This window comes from Takifugu flavidus, chromosome 17 (assembly GCF_003711565.1).
Source record: "Takifugu flavidus isolate HTHZ2018 chromosome 17, ASM371156v2, whole genome shotgun sequence".
NCBI lineage: Eukaryota > Metazoa > Chordata > Actinopteri > Tetraodontiformes > Tetraodontidae > Takifugu > Takifugu flavidus.
In genome coordinates this window covers 948,917-968,098 of record NC_079536.1, presented here as the reverse complement: position 1 = coordinate 968,098, position 19,182 = coordinate 948,917, and the positions used below count along the sequence as shown (strand labels likewise).

Below are 19,182 nucleotides of genomic sequence, written 5' to 3'. Positions count from 1 at the left end.
TAGGCGTCTATATTCTGACCTAACGGGGGAACGTAAAGTGGAGACGACAGGCTGGATTTTGTGTAAATGTTTACTCGGATACATTCACTTAAAGAAAATACAGTTGAGATCAGATCAGCTGCAAAAACCTGAAACAAAGTGGGATTTTCAGCTGCTACAACAATCTTTTCAACACATTCTTTTAAATTCCAAGGTCGTTCCAATCAAACTGGTCACGTGGGACATTTCCTGCTGCTCCTGGATACATTTAACATCAATATACAATCTTTAGATTAGGGAAAGTGGGAAAACTGTGAGCCCTGACGCAGAGATGATTCTTTTCTTCCCTCTCCTACCGTCACATCGAACGTCAGGTACGTCTGATTCTAAAAGTGATCATTAATAACAAAAAATCCCAAAGCTACATTTTGAATTCACAGCTTTAACTTTAACGTCACTTGTTTCAGGATTATCTTTCCTTTTCCCTGCGTTCATCGGATCTAACCAGAATGTTGCGGGACACGTGAATATAACTGTGTTTTGGCTCCGTCTGTAAAGTCAGAGAAAAGCTCTGATTTAGAGATTAAACTTGATTGTGAACGTGACGTCAGTCCTCGCCTGGCGCCCCCTGCTGGAAGCTTAGATTAAAGGTCCCCAGCTGCTGTTGGTGGTACATTCCAGTTCGTTTAATACTTCAGGGTGTGATGCTGTCAGTGTGTGTGCGCGTGCATGTGCAGTCGCACGTGTGTGGTCATTCCAGGGCCAGTAGCGGCGTGCTGGTGTCCCTGTCTGCCTGTCGCAGCGTTCCCGACTCCACGACCGACTGAGACCTGAAAGACGGAAACATGAGGAACTACTTGTTCTCCGGATCACTACGCCTGCCTCCTGCTCCGCTGTGATAAGTCGACGGTCACCTCGTCATCATGTCTCCTCCACCTCCACCACAGTTCTCCCGGACGTGCAGGGCGTCGTACGTCAGCATGTACTCCGTCTCGTCGCTGTAGTCGGGGCCCAGCAGCGTTCGCGCCCACATGCCCATGTCGTACGGCGGCAGCGTCCCGCCGAACTCCGAGGGCAAACACTCGGGCTGGATCAGCTGATGGAGCGAGTTCAGATTGTTGCCGTGGAGAAAAATCTGAGGAGGAGCAGAGACACGAGAGGAGGAGGTGACGAAATGAGTGTGTGTGTGTGTGTGTGTGTGTGTGTGTGTGTGTGTGTGTGTGTGTGTGTGTTCACCCTCTTCCTGGTCTTGTCTTTGAGGAAAGGCTTGATGATGGTGTACATGGCATGAATGTACCACGGCTGGTTGACGAAGTGGATTCCCCCGAAACGGGCAGGAAAACTGTCCTGGGGAAACATTTCACACATGGATCCTCTGACCCGTCGACAGCGGTGACCCGATCGGAGGTTCTTTGGTACCTGAAGCCCTTCGATGGCCAGCTTGAGCATGTTGGGAGTGAGTTTGGAGGCCTGTTTGAAGGAGAAGTTGCTCCAGTCGATGATGAGGATGAACCCGTTGATCTGGAGCTCCGGGTTCTCGATCAGAACCTCCAAGGAGAGCAGGATGGCCCGCAGGATGTCTATGAAGGAGTTCCTGATGAAGAACGAGAAGCCCCCGAGGCGTGAGGCGCGTCTTTGAGCGTGCGCGTGCACGTGTGTCGGGGGTTACCTGCTCTGGTCCCAGTTAGAAGCAAAGAGAATCAGGATCTTTCTGCCTTGTTGGTCCGGATTCTCCAACACACCCGGAAACCCATCCATCAGTGCCCGCTTGATGCCCGGATCGTCCACCTGACACACACACAGAGTCAGAAACACACACACACACACACACACAGCCACCGTCATCAGCTCCTCATCCAGACCTTGAAGCTCTGGAACATGTCAAGGTTCTGCTGTCTGAACTGGAAGTACTGGGCCAGCAGCCTGAAGGTCTCCACCTGGTCGAACTTTCGGGCTCTCAGGAAGCGGAGGATGAAATCGTCATCTGTCCTCAGGAAACCAATATCCGGCCTCGTTACGATCATGTCCCGGATCTCAGGAGAACCAGACGGAGACAGAACATCTTTAATAACGACCTTCTAACCTGTAGGCTCCGGTGATGTGACGGACCCAACCCTGGGCGCCGCCCAGCACCTGTTGGATGTCCTGGTGGAGAGTTTCTGGGTTCTCGTTCAGCTCCGCTCGAGCTTTCTCCGTGGTCTCGGCGCTCAGGCCGGCGTGCAGGTGCGTCATCATGGTGTCCAACCTCCAGATTTTGAGACGTTGTGAGTGGACGTCTTCACCTGGAACCTCCGGTTTCCTGTTTCTTCAGCCTCGGGGGGCTGATCGGTCGATCTCTACAGTCGTCCAACGGGAGCAACGATCTCGTCTACATTGTTGTTGGTAGTCGGGAAACAGACTTTGGTGCTTCTGATGCTGGATAAAAGTGTCACGTTCTTCTCGTGTCACTGCTTTTCCCCCCAACGCCACTAAACTTACTGCTTCGTCTTCACCATCAGTTGGCGATGATGAAGACGATGTTCTGTCCTGAGACTGTGACTCTGAGTTCGGAGGCACGGGAAGATCAAAGGTTAACGGTCGTCAAGTGAAGCAACAGGGTCGGAAGTTTCCACGTCCTGCAGGAGAGAAAAAACATCAGTGGCGCACAAGTGTGTGTGTGTGTGTGTGTGAGTTTGTGTGTGTGTGTGTGTGTGTGTGTGTGTGTGTGTGTGTGTGGACCTCCTGCCCATCACCCAGCCCCCAGCTCATCCCCATCTGCTCTCATTAACTGTCACATGGGTCAGCAGAGCCGCCAGAATAAGGATAAATTCCCACCATCAGGAGGTCAAGCGAACGCACCATATCTTCTTTTTTGTTTCAAATAAATTATTCAAAATTGATGATCTTGTAAAAATTAATATCTGCAGTATGCACGTCCGTGTGTCAGCAAACCTCATGACGGAAAGTTTGAAAAGGATATTATGAATAATATGAACAGACGCGCGTTTCTGTTCAATATCCCAAGATCACTCACGGTGAGGTGACCCCGCTACGTGTGCAGGTCGAATCCCGGCTGTCTTGGATTGTTCCACGGCCCTCCGGCGGCGGTGCTGATGCTGGGGACGGTGGCGGTGATGGCCATTACAATCTCGCGAAGAACAACGACGAAAAGGAGGCGCAAACGGTCAAAATGACATCAAACGAATAAAATGTATTGACACGTGTGTGAAGATGATTAGAGTGTGTCCTTGTAAACCCGTGTGAGCATCCTGAGTGAGCAGGACGGAGCCGCAGCATCACTTTGTGCCCGTAAAAAACGTCAGGACGTTCCTCAATACGTCAAGGTTATAAAATAAACGGAATAACTTCCGGTAACCGCATCTCAAGAAACCTAATTTAATAGATTTATGCAGATGAATGTAAAGGATCGTGACTGAACTGTCACCAAAGTTTTAACCGTGTAAAAGGTCACGAGAGTAAATGATCCCAGAGCAAAAGATTTAATATGCCTGACATAACATATGATTTTTATTGTTGATGCTAATACCAAACCATTATTTTGAAAGAGAATTGACATTTTTCGTTATTTCCGGTTAAGCGCTTCACGAGTCCTGATGGACATTGACTGACGTCTGGATTTCGAGAGATGATTTTTCTTTCTTTTTAAGTATCATTATTAGTGACGTTATCTGACACAAAGTGAATTTATGATGCGGATACTCGCCAGCTGATCTCCATATACACAATAAAAACAGAAACAGTATAATGCTACGTATGTTACGACGATTTTATTGTGAAAGTTCGTTGGCTCGCGGGGCAGTGACGCACTTCCTGTTGTGTTAAAGCCCATTCCAACTTACGCGTTGCGTGAACCTTCACCGCTATTCAGCCGTTAGTCGACTTTTCAAATAAGCTTTTTCCACCATATTCGTTTCCCGAGGATCAATTCTTGATTTTCACAACTATGAACCAAATAGGACTCGCAACAGAAACACCAAAGGTAACTAGACACCGTTTCTCGTTCGTCGCGGATTGTTCCGTTAACAGGATATTTTGGCTGCTATGAGCTTGCTAATGTTAGCTTCTGATCTTTAATATCCAACATGGCCTCGCTGAAAGTTCGACATTCCTTAAAATTTCGAAAATTAAAGTGATTTTGTTTTATGCGACACTCGCAAACGTTCATTTACGTGTTACGGGTACTTTAACTGGCACTGAAGCAACAATAGTTGAATTCAGAATAAACCTAATTTACCCTCGTTCTTGGTTATATATTAGCCTCAGTGGGCGGGGCTTGTTTAGACTTGTCTCGACATGTCTCCTCTGTAAAAGAACATTAAACATGTTAAACTTTATTACCTAGTTTTATGTAACAAGTAGCCTTTAAAGGAATGTGTTGCCTATCTGAAGTGTTGTGGGACAGTTAAACTGCTGTGGACACTGATGAAGAGCATTTTAACCTGTGGTCAGCTGCAAACGTCACTAACTGAGATCACGTGGTTGTGTTTTGCCCCCTGCTAAGAGCCCCTGGGGCCAGGCTGCACCGCGGTGGCTCCGGCCTGCTCTCTGAACGATGTGATGAGTGAACAGCTGGCCAGACAGCTGGAGGAAGAGGAGGGCCCCTTCCCTTCACTGGCGGAGTGAGTCTTCATCGCGGAGCTCATTATTACGACAGTAATAACAGCTTTCACCAACAGGTCGATAGTCCAGCAGTTCCAGAGTCAGTCAACAGTCCGTCAGTCGAGTCAACAGTTCAAGAACACAACCTGTCAGCTGTTCACGTCCATCAATTGCTTCTTTTTTCCGGTTGTAAACACAAATGTCACTTTTTATCAGAGGTGAAACGCTGCCATCTGCTGTTTTTCTCCTCAGTCCAACAGCCGATCTGCTGCTGTCGGACGAAGTCGGCGACATGAGCAGCGACCTGATGCTCGCGCAGATGCTGCAGATGCAGTTTGACCGGGAGTTTGATGACCAGCTCCGCCGGGAGGAGAAGAAATTCAATGGTGACGATCCGCCTCATATCAGCCATCAACGGTGCCGGGGCCCCACGGCTCATGCTCGCCTCTTTGTCCAGTTGGTCCACTGTCCATCTCCTTCGAGAACTTCCGGATGGTTCATCCTTATGAAGACAGTGAGAGTTCTGAGGATGAGGTGGACTGGCAGGACACCAGACACGACCCCTACAGAGCCGGTGAGGCAGCAACAGGAAGTGGAGCGAAACACAGAAGATCACGCGGGCTGCTTTCATGTTCCTGTTCCTCTAAACACACCACACAACACAAAATATTATGATGTCTAATCAGTTCTCTTTGCTTGGTGTGTTGTGATCCTCAGACAAACCTCAGGCGACCCCCCGCAGAGGCTTTTCAGGTAAAGGCAAGAACATCACGACCAAACACGACGAGGTGACGTGCGGCCGCAAGAACACGGCTCGGATGGACAACGTACGTTCCAGACGCGTCTTCACACACTGACAGTTTAAAAACGTGCACTGACCACGCCCCTTTACGACCAGAACAGCCGTCACTCGTGCTGTTGCCATGGTAACACTCCTGTACTTTCACTGCAGTTTGCTCCAGAGGTCCATGTGGGCGACGGGTTTGGAATGGACCTGAAGCTGTCCAATCAGGTTTTCAACTCTCTGAAGCAGCACTGCTACAGTGAGCAGCGGCGCAGCGCCAGACTGCACGAGAAGAAGGAGCACTCCACCTCTGTACGTGCACGTGCACGCGCACACGCACACGCACACGCACACCCCTGCTGTAGCTCTGGCTCCTTTTCTGTGGCTTCTCGTTGACTGAACTGCTCCTCAGGAACAAGCAGTGGACTCTCGCACTCGCCTGCTGATGTACAAGATGGTGAATGCCGGCGTGCTGGAGAAGATCAACGGCTGCATCAGTACCGGAAAAGAATCGGTGATCTTCCACGCAGATGGAGGGAGGTGGGTGGAGCCAGCGCTCGCCACAGACGCACTGTGTTCATTAAAGAAAACTTTATATTAGAAAGGATTCTGTTACTCAAAGAAGCACTGTGTGTGTGTGTGTGTGTGTGTGTGTGTGTGTGTGTGTGTTAGCCTGGAGGAGCAGCCGGTTCCAGACGAGGTGGTTCTGAAGGTCTTCAAGACGACCCTGAACGAGTTCAAGAACCGGTATCCCTACATCAAAGACGATTACCGCTTCAGAGATCGCTTCAGCAAACTGAACCCACGCAAGATCATCCGAGTGGGCGGAGAAGGAGATGCACAACCTGTGCAGGTAAAGGCTGCTGGTGTCCTCAAACTAACCAGCAGCACCAACCAGTTTAGCACTATGAGTGAATGAGTGAACCTTCAGCATATTAATGAAAGTGCTGATGGCTAAATAAGGATGAAGAAGGCCCAGATTCCCTGTCCGGAGGCGGTTCTGCTGAAGAAACACATCCTGGTGATGTCGTTCATCGGGAAAGACCACGTCCCCGCCCCCAAGCTGAAAGACGTCCTGTTGAGTGGTGAGGACATGAAGAACGCCTTTTACCAGGTTCTCCAGGTAGGTGCAGCAGCCAGAACCACTTCAGGAGGTCACGTGACCGTGAATCCAGACGACCTCTGACCTCTGCCCCTCCCCGTCCAGATGATGCAGACGTTGTATCAGGAGTGTAACCTCGTTCACGCTGACCTGAGCGAATACAACATGCTGTGGTTTGAAGGAAAGGTACAAAACTCCTTTGACTCATTTCCACGAGTGAATCATGTTATTCCTGTTGCTACTGTGTTACAGAAGAAACACTTTTAGAATTTACTACATTATTATTGAACATTGTTGGCTTGAGTAATTAGAATGAATATTTCATTTTTCTTGGTCAACAAGTTTCTTCTGAATTTTAATTCAACCCCAAAACTTTACAGAATATAAATTTGAAAATATTGAACAATTTACTCATGAATCTTGACTTTAAATTGATTAGAATCCATCGTCTTGATTGCTAAATGAACCGATATTAGTGTGACTCAGGTGTGGAGTTGCCGCTGCGGCCACCAGGGGGAGACAAACTTCGATCCCAGTCGATCACTGATCAGATGATGGCTTCTGTTGCAGGTCTGGTTGATCGATGTCAGTCAGTCTGTGGAGCCCACTCATCCTCACGGTTTGGAGTTCCTCTTCAGGGATTGCAAGAATGTTTCCACGGTAACAGCTGCTTCAGTCTCCAGGGCCGTGGATGTGGGCGTTCTTCTGTGTGTAGATGTAAATGACTGTTTGTCCACAGTTCTTCCAGAAGAAGGACGTGGCCGAGGCCATGAACCCGTACGAGCTCTTTAATGCTGTCAGCGGACTGAAGATCCCCATTGGAGTTGAGGACGAGGCCGACTTCGTTAGTGAGGTAGACAAACACTTTTCCAGCAGCCGAAGGTGGAGTTAATAATCTGCTCATCTGTGGTGTCCAAATAGATTGCGGCTCTAGAGAAGAGGAATGAAGATCATGTGCAAAGGCGAGGAAAGAAGACTTTCCCCGTGGAGTCTGAAGATGGCGGCCCTCCTTTGAAACCGGGCGTTGATGATTAACCGCGTTGTTTGATTCACTCTGTATGATTGTAAAGAGTCTAAATGAAGGCAGAGCAGTTGGTGCCCCCCTCCACTCATGCCTCCACCCACAGGCCGCCGAGGTGGGGCCTCCTGGCTGCAGGACCCACCTATCAGACCTGACTAATCTTACTCCTGCAGGCACCTCCTGAAGGGGACTGAATTTGGAGATGTTCACAGGTCGGCATCTCAATATGTAAGAGTCAATCTTAATGTTTCTGATGCTCTGATGATCGGCTGATATCAATTGTCAATTATTGTCAAAAATAAATGACTGATTACCTGAAACAATCTCATGATATGTTTCCATTTGTTTTCTGGCCTTGTCATAATCAGGGTTTTTCACTCAGTCCGTGGATGATTCGTTTTATTGACATTAAACGTTCAGCTCAGTCTGTGAAACCTGGCTTCCGGTTTTCCCGTTCCACGTCACGTGATACACACCGGAAGTATTTTGACGTGAGCGGAAGTTGTGCTGTTCTGTAGCAGCTTCTATTTGTTGGGTCTCGGAACCGAAGCTCCGCCGAGCACAGGATGAGTGAGGAACGTTACCTGGAACTGTGTGAGAACCCGGTGCAGTTCGAAATACGACTTCTAAACTATGCTTTTATGGGGTTTAACTCACAAGTGGGGATTAACATGATGGCTCCAATTGGTGGTTTTGTAAAATGTTTGCATAAATCAATAACTTGATGGGAAATTGCAGTCAAACTCTCCTAGTTTGCGAGAAACCACCCAGATATGATTCACTGGCGTATTTCTTTCTTCTTATATTACTTTTACTTCTCTGGATGTGGAGTGTTTTCCAGCCCGACATCATCATCAGTGCCGAAGGTCTGAAACGTCTTTTGCTCGGATCTGTTTCTCCTCTTATCTTCCCAAATCCCATCTGGACTCTGACCAACTGTTGTCAGGTTTCCTGTGGTACCGGCACGTGAAGCTGCCGCCGACGGGCGTTTCTGTTCAATATCCCAAGATCACTCACGGTGAGGTGACCCCGCTACGTGTGCAGGTCGAATCCCGGCTGTCTTGGATTGTTCCACGGCCCTCCGGCGGCGTGCTGAGCTGATGCTGGGGACGGTGGCGGTGATGGCCATTACAATCTCGCGAAGAACAACGACGAAAAGGAGGCGCAAACGGTCAAAATGACATCAAACGAATAAAATGTATTGACACGTGTGTGAAGATGATTAGAGTGTGTCCTTGTAAACCCGTGTGAGCATCCTGAGTGAGCAGGACGGAGCCGCAGCATCACTTTGTGCCCGTAAAAAACGTCAGGACGTTCCTAAATACGTCAAGGTTTCAAAATAAACGGAATAACTTCCGGTAACCGCATCTCAAGAAACCTAATTTAATAGATTTATGCAGATGAATGTAAAGGATCGTGACTGAACTGCCACCAAAGTTTTAACCGTATAAAAGGTCACGAGAGTAAATGATCCCAGAGCAAAAGATTTAATATGCTTGATATAAAATATGATTTTTATTGTTGATGCTAATACCAAACCATTATTTTGAAAGAGAATTGACATTTTTCGTTATTTCCGGTTAAGCGCTTCACGAGTCCTGATGGACAATGACTGACGTCTGGATTTCGAGAGATGATTTTTCTTTCTTTTTAAGTATCATTATTAGTGACGTTATCTGACACAAAGTGAATTTATGATGCGGATACTCGCCAGCTGTTCTCCATATACACAATAAAAACGGAAACAGTCTAATGCTACGTATGTTACGACGATTTTATTGTGGAAGTTTGTTGGCTCGCGGGGCAGTGACGCACTTCCGGTTATGTTAAAGCTCATTCCAACTTACGCGTTGCGAGAACCTTCACCGCGATTCAGCCGTTAGTCTACTTTTCAAATAAGCTTTTCCCACTTGCAAATACTGTTTTTGTTCGTATTAACATTTGTAAAACCTTCTACTGTGCCTGTCACACCGTGGTAAGTCACTGACAGTCACATAATCCGCCCTTCGCCAAGAATCTTCCACCGCAACGTGCTAAAGTTAGCGTTAAACCTCGCCACCATATTCGTTTCCCGAGGATCAATTCTTGATTTTCACAACTATGGATCAAATAGGACTCGCAACAGAAACACCAAAGGTAACTAGACACCGTTTCTCGTTCGTCGCGGATTGTTCCGTTGACAGGATATTTTGGCTGCTATGAGCTTGCTAATATTAGCTTCCGATCTTTAATATCCAACATGGCCTCGCTGACAGTTCGGCATTCCTTAAAATTTCGAAAATTAAAGTGATTTTGTTTTATGTGACACTCGCAAACGTTCATTTATGTGTTACGGGTACTTTAACTGGCACTGAAGCAACAATAGTTGAATTCAGAATAAACCTAATTTACCCTCATTTTATCTTGGTTATATATTAGCCTCAGTGGGCGGGGCTTGTTTAGACTTGTCTCGACATGTCTCCTCTGTAAAAGAATATTAAACATGTTAAACTTTATTACCTAGTTTTATGTAACGAGTAGCCTTTAAAGGAATGTGTTGCCTATCTGAAGTGTTGTGGGACAGTTAAACTGCTGTGGACACTGATGAAGAGCATTTTAACCTGTGATCAGCTGCAAACGTCACTAACTGAGATCACGTGGTTGTGTTTTGCCCCCTGCTAAGAGCCCCTGGGGCCAGGCTGCACCGGCGGTGGCTCCGGCCTGCTCTCTGAACGATGTGATGAGTGAACAGCTGGCCAGACAGCTGGAGGAAGAGGAGGGCCCCTTCCCTTCACTGGCGGAGTGAGTCTTCATCGCGGAGCTCATTATTACGACAGTAATAACAGCTTGTTAACACAACCTGTCAGTTGTCCTCCAAGATTCAGTTGCTTCTTTTTTCCGGTTGTAAACACAAATGTAACTTTTTATCAGAGGTGAAACGCTGCCATCTGCTGTTTTCTCCTCAGTCCAACAGCCGATCTGCTGCTGTCGGACGAAGTCGGCGACACGAGCAGCGACGACCTGATGCTCGCGCAGATGCTGCAGATGCAGTTTGACCGGGAGTTTGATGACCAGCTCCGCCGGGAGGAGAAGAAATTCAATGGTGACAGTAAAGGTACGATCGGCCTCATACCAGCCATCAACGGTGCCGGGGCCCCACGGCTCATGCTCGCCTCTTTGTCTCCAGTGTCCATCTCCTTCGAGAACTTCCGGATGGTTCATCCTTATGAAGACAGTGAGAGTTCTGAGGATGAGGTGGACTGGCAGGACACCAGACACGACCCCTACAGAGCCGGTGAGGCAGCAACAGGAAGTGGAGCGAAACACAGAAGATCACGCGGGCTGCTTTCATGTTCCTGTTCCTCCTGTTCACCTGACACACACACACACACACACACACACCCTCTAAACACACACCCCCTCTAAACACACACCCCCTCTAAACACACCACACAACACAAGAATATTATGATGTCTAATCAGTTCTCTGCTTGGTGTGTTGTGATCCTCAGACAAACCTCAGGCGACCCCCCGCAGAGGCTTTTCAGGTAAAGGCAAGAACATCACGACCAAACACGACGACGAGGTGACGTGCGGCCGCAAGAACACGGCGCGGATGGACAACGTATGGCAGCGTCTTCACACAAAAACTTGCACTGACCACGCCCCTTTATGTCCAGAACAGCTGTCACTCATGCTGTTGCCGTGGTAACACTCCTGTACTTTCACTGCAGTTTGCTCCAGAGGTCCATGTGGGCGACGGGTTGGGGATGGACCTGAAGCTGTCCAATCAGGTTTTCAACTCTCTGAAGCAGCACTGCTACAGTGAGCAGCGGCGCAGCGCCAGACTGCACGAGAAGAAGGAGCACTCCACCTCTGTACGTGCACGTGCACGCGCACACGCACACGCACATGCACACCCCTGCTGTAGCTCTGGCTCCTTTTCTGTGGCTTCTCGTTGACTGAACTGCTCCTCAGGAACAAGCAGTGGACTCTCGCACTCGCCTGCTGATGTACAAGATGGTGAATGCCGGCGTGCTGGAGAAGATCAACGGCTGCATCAGTACCGGAAAAGAGTCGGTGGTCTTCCACGCCGATGGAGGGAGGTGGGTGGAGCCAGCGCTCGCCACAGACGCACTGTGTTCATTAAAGAAAACTTTAATTAACACAGTGTGTGTGTTAGCCTGGAGGAGCAGCCGGTTCCAGACGAGGTGGTCCTGAAGGTCTTCAAGACGACCCTGAACGAGTTCAAGAACCGGGATCGCTACATCAAAGACGATTACCGCTTCAAAGATCGCTTCAGCAAACTGAACCCACGCAAGATCATCCGACTGTGGGCGGAGAAGGAGATGCACAACCTGTGCAGGTAAAGGCTGCTGGTGCTCTGGGCCTCAAACTAACCAGCAGCACCAACCAGTTTAGCACTATTTTAATGAGTGAACCTTCAGCATATTAATGAAAGTGCTGATGGCTAAATAAGGATGAAGAAGGCCCAGATTCCCTGTCCGGAGGCGGTTCTGCTGAAGAAACACATCCTGGTGATGTCGTTCATCGGGAAAGACCACGTCCCCGCCCCCAAGCTGAAAGACGTCCTGTTGAGTGGTGAGGACATGAAGAACGCCTTTTACCAGGTTCTCCAGGTAGGTGCAGCAGCCAGAACCACTTCAGGAGGTCAAGTGACCGTGACTCCAGACGACCTCTGACTTCTGCCCCTCCTCGTCCAGATGATGCAGACGTTGTATCAGGAGTGTAACCTCGTTCACGCTGACCTGAGCGAATACAACATGCTGTGGTTTGAAGGAAAGGTACAAAACTCCTTTGACTCATAAATCTTGACTTTAAATTGATTAGAATCCATCGTCTTGATTGCTAAATGAACCGATATTAGTGTGACTCAGGTGTGGCGTTGCCGCTGCGGCCACCAGGGGGAGACAAACTTCGATCCCAGTCGATCACTGATCAGATGATGGCTTCTGTTGCAGGTCTGGTTGATCGATGTCAGTCAGTCTGTGGAGCCCACTCATCCTCACGGTTTGGAGTTCCTCTTCAGGGATTGCAAGAATGTTTCCACGGTAACAGCTGCTTCAGTCTCCAGGGCGTGGATGTGGGCGTTCTTCTGTGTGTAGATGTAAATGACTGTTTGTCCACAGTTCTTCCAGAAGAAGGACGTGGCCGAGGCCATGAACCCGTACGAGCTCTTTAATGCTGTCAGCGGACTGAAGATCCCCATTGGAGTTGAGGACGAGGCCGACTTCGTTAGTGAGGTAGACAAACACTTTTCCAGCAACCGAAGGTTGGAGTTAATAATCTGCTCATCTGTGGTGTCCAAATAGATTGTGGCTCTAGAGAAGAGGAATGAAGATCATGTGCAAAGGCGAGGAAAGAAGACTTTCCCTGTGGAGTCTGAAGATGGCGGCCCTCCTTTGAAACCGGGCGTTGATGATTAACCGCGTTGTTTGATTCACTCTGTATGATTGTAAAGAGTCTAAATGAAGGCAGAGCAGTTGGTGCCCCCCTCCACTCATGCCTCCACCCACAGGCCGCCGAGGTGGGGCCTCCTGGCTGCAGGACCCACCTATCAGACCTGACTAATCTTACTGCTGCAGGCACCTCCTGAAGGGGACTGAATTTGGAGATTTTTACAGGTCGGCATCTAAATATGTAAGAGTCAGTCTTAATGTTTCTGATGCTGTGATGATCGGCTGATATCAATTGTCAATTGTTGTCAAAAATAAATGACTGATTGCCTGAAACAATTTCATGATATGTTTCCATTTGTTTTCTGGCCTTGTCATAATCAGGGTTTTTCCCTCAGTCCGTGGATGATTCGTTTTATTGACATTAAACGTTCAGCTCACTGTGAAATCTGGCTTCCGGTTTTCCCGTTCCACGTCACGTGGATGTCACGTGATACACACCGGAAGTATTTTGACGTGAGCGGAAGTTGTGCTGTTCTGTAGCAGCTTCTACTTGTTGGGTCTCGGAACCGAAGCTACGCCGAGCACAGGATGAGTGAGGAACGTTACCTGGAACTGTGTGAGAACCCGGTGCAGTTCGAACATGCCTCCAACGTCAACAACGTGTTTTTCGACGAAGCTAACAAGCAGGTGGGCTCGTAAGACTAGTTAGCATTCTCGAGGCTAGTTGGTGGCTGAGCAAATCGGTTTTTATTATCTGTGAAACCCAGACACATTAAACTCAAGTTAAATGAGTTGTCGAGTAAAAGATTTACAAGTCGCTTCTTTATAAGAAGCATTATTGAGTTCTTCCCGCTGCTCCGTGTTAGCTGCGGAGTTTATCCTTTAAATCCCCTAGTTTGTGAGAAACCACCCAGATATGATTCACTGGCGTATTCTTTCTTCTTCTATTACTTTTACTTCTCTGGTTGTAACTTGAGGAGCGTTCATGGTTGATAGAAATACATCAGTCAGATAAAAACATTGTTTTGCCTGCAGGTGTTCGCGGTGCGTTCAGGGGGCGCCACAGGTGTCGTGGTGAAGGGCCCAGATGACAAAAGTAGTGTTGCCTTCAGGTACCTGCTGAGATATCAACACTTTTGAAAGCATCTGTCGCATCAGCTGAACACATTTTGTCCCCCCCACAGAATGGACGATAAAGGGGAAGTGAAGTGCATCAAATTCTCTATTGGAAATAAAATCCTGGCGGTCCAAAGAACCTCCAAGTCTGTGGTGAGGAGCCAAACTTCCCGTTTCAGAGCTTTGATTATTCTTGTTCCTGTGAGTTTGAATAGAGCCAGAAAAACATGGATGATGCGTTGCTGTTTTTTCAGGATTTTATCAACTTTATTCCTGAGTATCCTCACATAGAGTTCACGCAGGAGTGTAAGGTAGGATGTTATCTTTACCTTTGGTTTAAACGCTGCGTAGCAAAGCTCCTTCCTGTTGAAGGCGTCGACCCCCTTTGATCTGCAGATGAAGAACGCCGTCGTTCTGGGGTTCTGTTGGACCAGCTGGAACGAGATCATCTTTGTTACCGACCAGGGAATCGAGTTCTACCAGGTGAGCCGGGCTTTCCTGGACCAGCTGTTTGTCTCGCTGCTGTGGTGAAATGGTTGAGTCGTCAGCTGACCCTAATCTGTGTCTGATCGCGTCGTCGTCGGCGACCGTTGTTTCAGGTGTTTCCGGACAAACGCAGCCTGAAGCTGCTGAAGAGTCAGAGCATCAACGTCAACTGGTACCAGTACAACCCAGAGGCGGCCGTCATCCTGCTGTCCACCACCGTCCAGGGAAACGTCCTGCAGCCGTTCGCCTTCAAGGTCGACGCAGGGCTCCGCCCCCTCCCAGCTCGGGCTCCGCCCCCGCCCAGCTCGGACGCGTCTCGTCATGTCTCCTCTTTTTCCTCTTCCAGAACGGGACCATGTCCAAGATGTCCAAGTTTGAGATCGAGCTTCCTGTTGTTCCCAAACCGGCGAAGCTCAGTCTGTCGGAGAGAGACATCGCCATGGCAACCATGTAAATCCTCCTAAGCTATTACTTCATGGTAAGCTGGCCCCTCCCACAGGTGCTCTCTCTTACCTGTCTGTCTACCTGTCTGGCAGCTATGGTCAGCTCTTCGTCATGTACCTGAAACATCACTCCAGGACAGCCAACAGTCCCAGCGCTGAAGTGGTGCTGTATCACCTGCCCAGGTACACACACACACACACACACACACACACACCACTTACAGCGTCTGGTGAATTGAGGCTGCAGGAATAATCAGACTTAATCTAAGTGGTCATAATAATTTTGTTCTGTACGTTGACATTTTTACATGATGGACAGGTGTGTGTGTGTCACCTGTGTTTAGGGAGGGAGTGTGTAAGAAGAGTCACATCCTCAAGCTGAACATGACGGGGAAGTTTGCTCTGAACATCGTTGACAACCTGGTGGTGGTTCATCACCAGAGCTCTCAGGTGTGTGTCTCTCTTTATCTTTAAATAAAAGGAGAAAAATAAAACTTCTTCCTCGCACCTCCTGGGCGGAGCCTTAAGATGATGTTGCCAGTGTGTGTTCATGTCCCCCAGTAGAGATTGGTCCGGTACTCTGTGTGTGGCCTCGGCAGGGTGGTAGTTGAATTCCTCTTCCTTCCCTCTCAGCTTGTCCTGATTCTGTCTCTCATTGCACCCACCCTCAATATTGGGGGGGTGATGATCACCCCCACTTCCTGGCGTCCTGGCTCCCCCTTGCCGTAGCATGTTTGTACCGTGACCGCTCATACTGGGGTGTAGGCGTATATGCGTAAGGAGCCTTGCCCAAGGGCTCGCCTGGATTCGAACCAACAACCTTCCACACCAAAGTCAGTGGGGTGAACCACTGAGCTATCCAGTCGCATAGAGGCTTTAGAACAAACAATAGTATGATGCGCGCGCATGTGTGTGTGCGTGCGTGTGTGTGCGTGCATGTGTGTGTTCCACAGACGTCTCTGATCTTTGACATCAAGCTAAAGGAGCCAGATTGTGCCGTGAACACACACCAGTCTGTCCTACCAGCCAGGTCCATTCATCCCTACAGGATACCACAGTCAGGTATGTACACACACACACGCGCGCGCGCACACACACACACACACACACACACCACACCCACACACACCCACACACCCACACACACACACCCACACACCCACACACACACACACACACCACACACACACACACACACACCACACACACACACACACACACACACACACACACACACACACACACACACACCCATCCCCCGTGGGCCGTGTTGAGTGTGTGTTCTGTGTTCAGGGCCGTCGGTGGTTCCATCCCAGCCTCCAGTTTCCTGTCAGCTGTGTATCCTTTGATCTCTCTGGTGTCCAAGCGACTCGGTGAAAACACACTTGTTACAGGTGACCTTTGACCCCCGGTACCAGACTCTTCATCGTGGAGCGTTTTCCAGCCCGACATCATCATCAGTGCCAGCGAAGGTGCGAGACGTCTTTTGCTCGGATCCGTTTCTCCTCTTTCATCTCCCCAAATCTGGACTCTGTCCACCTGTCCACCTGTCCATCTGTCCACCTGTCCATCTGTCCACCTGTTCACCTGTTCACCTGTCCACCTGTCCATCTGTTCACCTGTCCACCTGTCCACCTGTTCACCTGTCCATCTGTTCACCTGTTCACCTGTCCACCTGTCCACCTGTCCACCTGTCCACCTGTTCACCTGTCCACCTGTCCACTGTCCACCTGTTCACCTGTCCACCTGTCCACCTGTTCACCTGTCCACCTGTTCACCTGTCCATCTGTTCACCTGTCCACCTGTCCATCTGTTCACCTGTCCACCTGTTCACCTGTTCACCTGTCACCTGTCCACCTGTCCATCTGTTCACCTGTCCACCTGTCCACCTGTTCACCTGTCACCTGTCCATCTGTTCACCTGTCCATCTGTTCATCTGTCCACCTGTCCACTGTTCACCTGTCCACCTGTTCACCTGTCCACCTGTTTACCTGTCCACCTGTCCACCTGTTTACCTGTCCACCTGTTCACCTGTCCACCTGTTTACCTGTTCACCTGTCCCCTGTCCACCTGTCCACCTGTCTACCTGTCCACCTGTCCACCTGTTCACCTGTCCACCTGTCCACCTGTTCACCTGTCCACCTGTCCACCTGTCCATCTGTTCACCTGTCCACCTGTCCATCTGTCCACCTGTTCACCTGTTCACCTGTTCACCTGTCCACCTGTCCACCTGTCCATCTGTTCACCTGTCCACCTGTCCACCTGTTCACCTGTCCACCTGTCCACCTGTTCACCTGTCCACCTGTTCACCTGTTCACCTGTCCATCTGTCCACCTGTCCACCTGTCCTCAGGCTTCCTGTGGTACCTGCACGTGAGGCTGCCGCCCACCGTCCACCTGCTGCAGGACAAAGGCAAATTGATGGACTTCCTGTTGCGGCGCAGAGACTGCAAGATGGTCATCCTGTCCGTCTGTGCCCAGGGTGCGTCCGCGGCCACCAGACGTGAGTTCGCGGTCATGTGACGCGCCCCAGCTGACCCGCGCCTGTTTGCAGTTCTGGAGGCGGGGGACAGAGGGCGGCTCCCCGTGGTGGCGACCGTCTTCGACAAACTCAACCAGGTGTACAGGGAGTACCTGGAGGCGGAGCAGAGCTACGCCGCGGTGAGTCAGCGCCCCCGTGGCGGCGACGCCCCCGTGGTGGCGGCGCCCCCGTGGAAGCTTCCCCTTCCTGACGTCCACGTTTGCAGGCGATGGGCTCGGGTCCCGGCCGGGGCGGCGCGGCGCAGAAGTGTCCCGTCAGGACTCAGGCCGTCATCGACCAGTCCGACATGTACACGCACGTCCTGTCGTCGTTCACCGAGAGGAAGGTAGTGAAACACCTGTGCACGTTGGGAGCCGGAGCGGCCTATTGACCCTCGGCCTGTTCTCAGGACGCCTCCCACAAGTTCACCATCGCCGTGCTGATGGAGTACATCCGCTCCCTCAACCAGTTCCAGATCCCGGTCCAGGTAAGCCGGGACACAGGGGCACCACGTTGCTAGGCGTCTGTTGCGTGTCTGACACCTGTTGGTGCGTGGCAGCACTACCTGTACGAGCTGGTCATCAAGACGCTGGTGCAGCACAACCTCTTCTACATGCTGCACCAGTTCCTCCAGTACCACGTCCTCAGTGACTCCAAACCCCTGGTGAGTCCAGAACCGCTTTAGCTCCTTCCACAGGTGTGGGAGAGACACACCTGTTCAATCTGAAGTCCAGACCCAGCATTTCTTCTTCTGTGTTGGAGGCCTGTTTGCTGCTGTCTCTGGAGAGCACGTATCCTCCTGCACACCAGCTGTCCCTGGATATGCTGAAGGTACGCACGCGCACACACACACACACACACACGCACACACACACACACACACACACACACGCGCGCACACACACACACACACACACACACACACTCCGTCGGTGTGTATCACCTCTGTCTTCTGTCCAGCGTCTCTCCACAGCCAACGACGAGATCGTGGAGGTTCTGCTGTCCAAGCACCAGGTTCTGGCTGCGCTCAGATTCATCCGCAGCGTCGGTACGTCGGGCCTCCGGGTCCACCAGAACCACGTCAGGTCCAGTCTGGGTGTCGATGATAACTTAGGGCTCTGAACTGGTGTGACTGGGAGCAGGTGGCCACGACAACGTCTCTGCCAGGAAGTTCCTGGACGCGGCGCAGCAGACCGGAGACCAGATGTTGTTCTACACCGTCTTCAGGTCCTTCCAGCAGAGGAACCAGCGGCTGAGAGGAAGCCCCAGTTTCAACCCTGGTGAGGATGAAAGATCTGAGGAGGGAAACCTGAGGACATTCAAACTGTGAGCTAACCTGTGTGTGTGTGTGTGTGTGTGTGTGTGTGTGTGTGTGTGTGTGTGTGTGTGCGCGTGTGTGTCAGGAGAGCACTGTGAGGAACACATTCTCCACTTTAAGCAGCTGTTTGGAGAACAGGCGCTGATGAAACCCTCCACTGTGTGAACCAGAAGAGTGTGTGTGTGTGTGTGTGTGTGTGTGTGTTCGTTCCCCAGGACGTCCTGCTCATGAGAACATGTGGACTAACGCAGGGCTGCTGGTTGCCATGGGAACGGGACTGTTAGCAGAATCGATCTGGTTCTGAGTCCAGAACTTAACGAATGAAGACTTGTAATTATAATCATAATGTAATTATCATGAAGCTAAACTGTAATAATTAAAGGATTCTGGGTAAAAACATGATTCAGGTTTTCCG

The 19,182-nt window shown here is 50.0% G+C and overlaps 4 protein-coding genes and 4 long non-coding RNA genes across 10 annotated transcripts; 4 read left to right on the top strand and 4 right to left on the bottom strand.

Moving 5' to 3' along the window:
• Nucleotides 1-56: 56 nt before the first annotated feature.
• LOC130513632 (clavesin-1-like) lies at nucleotides 57-3,299 on the bottom strand. Of its 3 annotated transcripts, XM_057012474.1 has the most exons (9): nucleotides 2,993-3,298; nucleotides 2,458-2,594; nucleotides 2,113-2,347; nucleotides 1,842-2,012; nucleotides 1,649-1,767; nucleotides 1,399-1,573; nucleotides 1,216-1,326; nucleotides 894-1,114; nucleotides 57-809 (listed from the first exon to the last, which is right to left on the bottom strand). In XM_057012474.1, the coding sequence occupies exons 3-9, from the start codon at nucleotides 2,212-2,214 to the stop codon at nucleotides 731-733; spliced, it is 978 nt and encodes a 325-aa protein (XP_056868454.1). In that variant the 5' UTR covers nucleotides 2,215-2,347; nucleotides 2,458-2,594; nucleotides 2,993-3,298; the 3' UTR covers nucleotides 57-730. The 3 variants fall into 3 exon arrangements, with proteins under 3 accessions (XP_056868454.1, XP_056868455.1, XP_056868453.1); XM_057012475.1 differs by having other exon boundaries at nucleotides 1,917-2,012; nucleotides 2,113-2,594; nucleotides 2,993-3,299; XM_057012473.1 differs by having other exon boundaries at nucleotides 2,113-2,594.
• A 487-nt stretch (nucleotides 3,300-3,786) lies between these two features.
• Nucleotides 3,787-7,808, top strand: LOC130513630 (serine/threonine-protein kinase RIO3-like). The gene is given in 15 exon segments (XM_057012470.1): nucleotides 3,787-3,958; nucleotides 4,481-4,504; nucleotides 4,507-4,598; nucleotides 4,831-4,964; nucleotides 5,036-5,152; nucleotides 5,296-5,405; nucleotides 5,531-5,674; nucleotides 5,775-5,902; nucleotides 6,035-6,181; nucleotides 6,183-6,215; nucleotides 6,326-6,485; nucleotides 6,570-6,650; nucleotides 7,035-7,124; nucleotides 7,204-7,317; nucleotides 7,386-7,808. Coding segments are annotated over 15 exon segments (1,524 nt in total). The 5' UTR covers nucleotides 3,787-3,922; the 3' UTR covers nucleotides 7,500-7,808.
• LOC130513634 (uncharacterized) lies at nucleotides 4,837-11,007 on the bottom strand. Its single transcript, XR_008946782.1, has 3 exons — nucleotides 10,853-11,007; nucleotides 5,045-5,221; nucleotides 4,837-4,976 (listed from the first exon to the last, which is right to left on the bottom strand). It is a non-coding gene; the product is annotated as an uncharacterized LOC130513634 (long non-coding RNA).
• LOC130513635 (uncharacterized) lies at nucleotides 7,950-8,707 on the top strand. The gene is made up of 2 exons (XR_008946783.1): nucleotides 7,950-8,351; nucleotides 8,432-8,707. It is a non-coding gene; the product is annotated as an uncharacterized LOC130513635 (long non-coding RNA).
• LOC130513629 (serine/threonine-protein kinase RIO3-like) lies at nucleotides 9,288-13,220 on the top strand. Its single transcript, XM_057012469.1, has 13 exons — nucleotides 9,288-9,621; nucleotides 10,148-10,266; nucleotides 10,431-10,579; nucleotides 10,652-10,759; nucleotides 10,977-11,089; nucleotides 11,199-11,342; nucleotides 11,443-11,570; nucleotides 11,648-11,830; nucleotides 11,945-12,104; nucleotides 12,189-12,269; nucleotides 12,447-12,536; nucleotides 12,615-12,728; nucleotides 12,798-13,220. The coding sequence occupies exons 1-13, from the start codon at nucleotides 9,586-9,588 to the stop codon at nucleotides 12,909-12,911; spliced, it is 1,539 nt and encodes a 512-aa protein (XP_056868449.1). The 5' UTR covers nucleotides 9,288-9,585; the 3' UTR covers nucleotides 12,912-13,220.
• A 152-nt stretch (nucleotides 13,221-13,372) lies between these two features.
• On the top strand, nucleotides 13,373-19,169 carry rmc1 (regulator of MON1-CCZ1). Its single transcript, XM_057012468.1, has 21 exons — nucleotides 13,373-13,571; nucleotides 13,920-13,996; nucleotides 14,069-14,153; nucleotides 14,255-14,311; nucleotides 14,397-14,483; nucleotides 14,600-14,740; nucleotides 14,833-14,936; nucleotides 15,023-15,112; nucleotides 15,274-15,379; nucleotides 15,883-15,991; nucleotides 16,223-16,267; nucleotides 16,348-16,401; nucleotides 17,282-17,410; nucleotides 17,483-17,589; nucleotides 17,676-17,795; nucleotides 17,859-17,936; nucleotides 18,009-18,113; nucleotides 18,212-18,280; nucleotides 18,410-18,497; nucleotides 18,592-18,729; nucleotides 18,853-19,169. The coding sequence occupies exons 1-21, from the start codon at nucleotides 13,473-13,475 to the stop codon at nucleotides 18,930-18,932; spliced, it is 1,968 nt and encodes a 655-aa protein (XP_056868448.1). The 5' UTR covers nucleotides 13,373-13,472; the 3' UTR covers nucleotides 18,933-19,169.
• LOC130513637 (uncharacterized) lies at nucleotides 13,609-14,542 on the bottom strand. The gene is made up of 2 exons (XR_008946785.1): nucleotides 14,330-14,542; nucleotides 13,609-14,199 (listed from the first exon to the last, which is right to left on the bottom strand). It is a non-coding gene; the product is annotated as an uncharacterized LOC130513637 (long non-coding RNA).
• Nucleotides 16,240-17,370, bottom strand: LOC130513638 (uncharacterized). The gene is made up of 3 exons (XR_008946786.1): nucleotides 17,248-17,370; nucleotides 16,850-16,865; nucleotides 16,240-16,460 (listed from the first exon to the last, which is right to left on the bottom strand). It is a non-coding gene; the product is annotated as an uncharacterized LOC130513638 (long non-coding RNA).
• Nucleotides 19,170-19,182: the final 13 nt, after the last annotated feature.

Coding starts and splice junctions, on each gene's coding strand:
- LOC130513632 (XM_057012473.1), bottom strand. CDS start 2,214: ATGATGACGCACCTGCACGCCGGCCTGAGCGCCGAGACCACGGAGAAA. Junction 2,013..2,112: donor TCCACCAGGACATCCAACAG/GTGCTGGGCGGC, acceptor GGTTCTCCTGAG/ATCCGGGACATGATCGTAAC. Junction 1,327..1,398: donor TGGCCATCGAAGGGCTTCAG/GTACCAAAGAAC, acceptor ATGTTTCCCCAG/GACAGTTTTCCTGCCCGTTT.
- LOC130513629 (XM_057012469.1), top strand. CDS start 9,586: ATGGATCAAATAGGACTCGCAACAGAAACACCAAAG. Junction 11,571..11,647: donor TTCCACGCCGATGGAGGGAG/GTGGGTGGAGCC, acceptor TGTGTGTGTTAG/CCTGGAGGAGCAGCCGGTTC. Junction 12,537..12,614: donor ATTGCAAGAATGTTTCCACG/GTAACAGCTGCT, acceptor GTTTGTCCACAG/TTCTTCCAGAAGAAGGACGT.
- rmc1 (XM_057012468.1), top strand. CDS start 13,473: ATGAGTGAGGAACGTTACCTGGAACTGTGTGAGAACCCGGTGCAGTTC. Junction 14,312..14,396: donor AGTTCACGCAGGAGTGTAAG/GTAGGATGTTAT, acceptor TTTGATCTGCAG/ATGAAGAACGCCGTCGTTCT. Junction 17,796..17,858: donor CGTCGTTCACCGAGAGGAAG/GTAGTGAAACAC, acceptor GCCTGTTCTCAG/GACGCCTCCCACAAGTTCAC.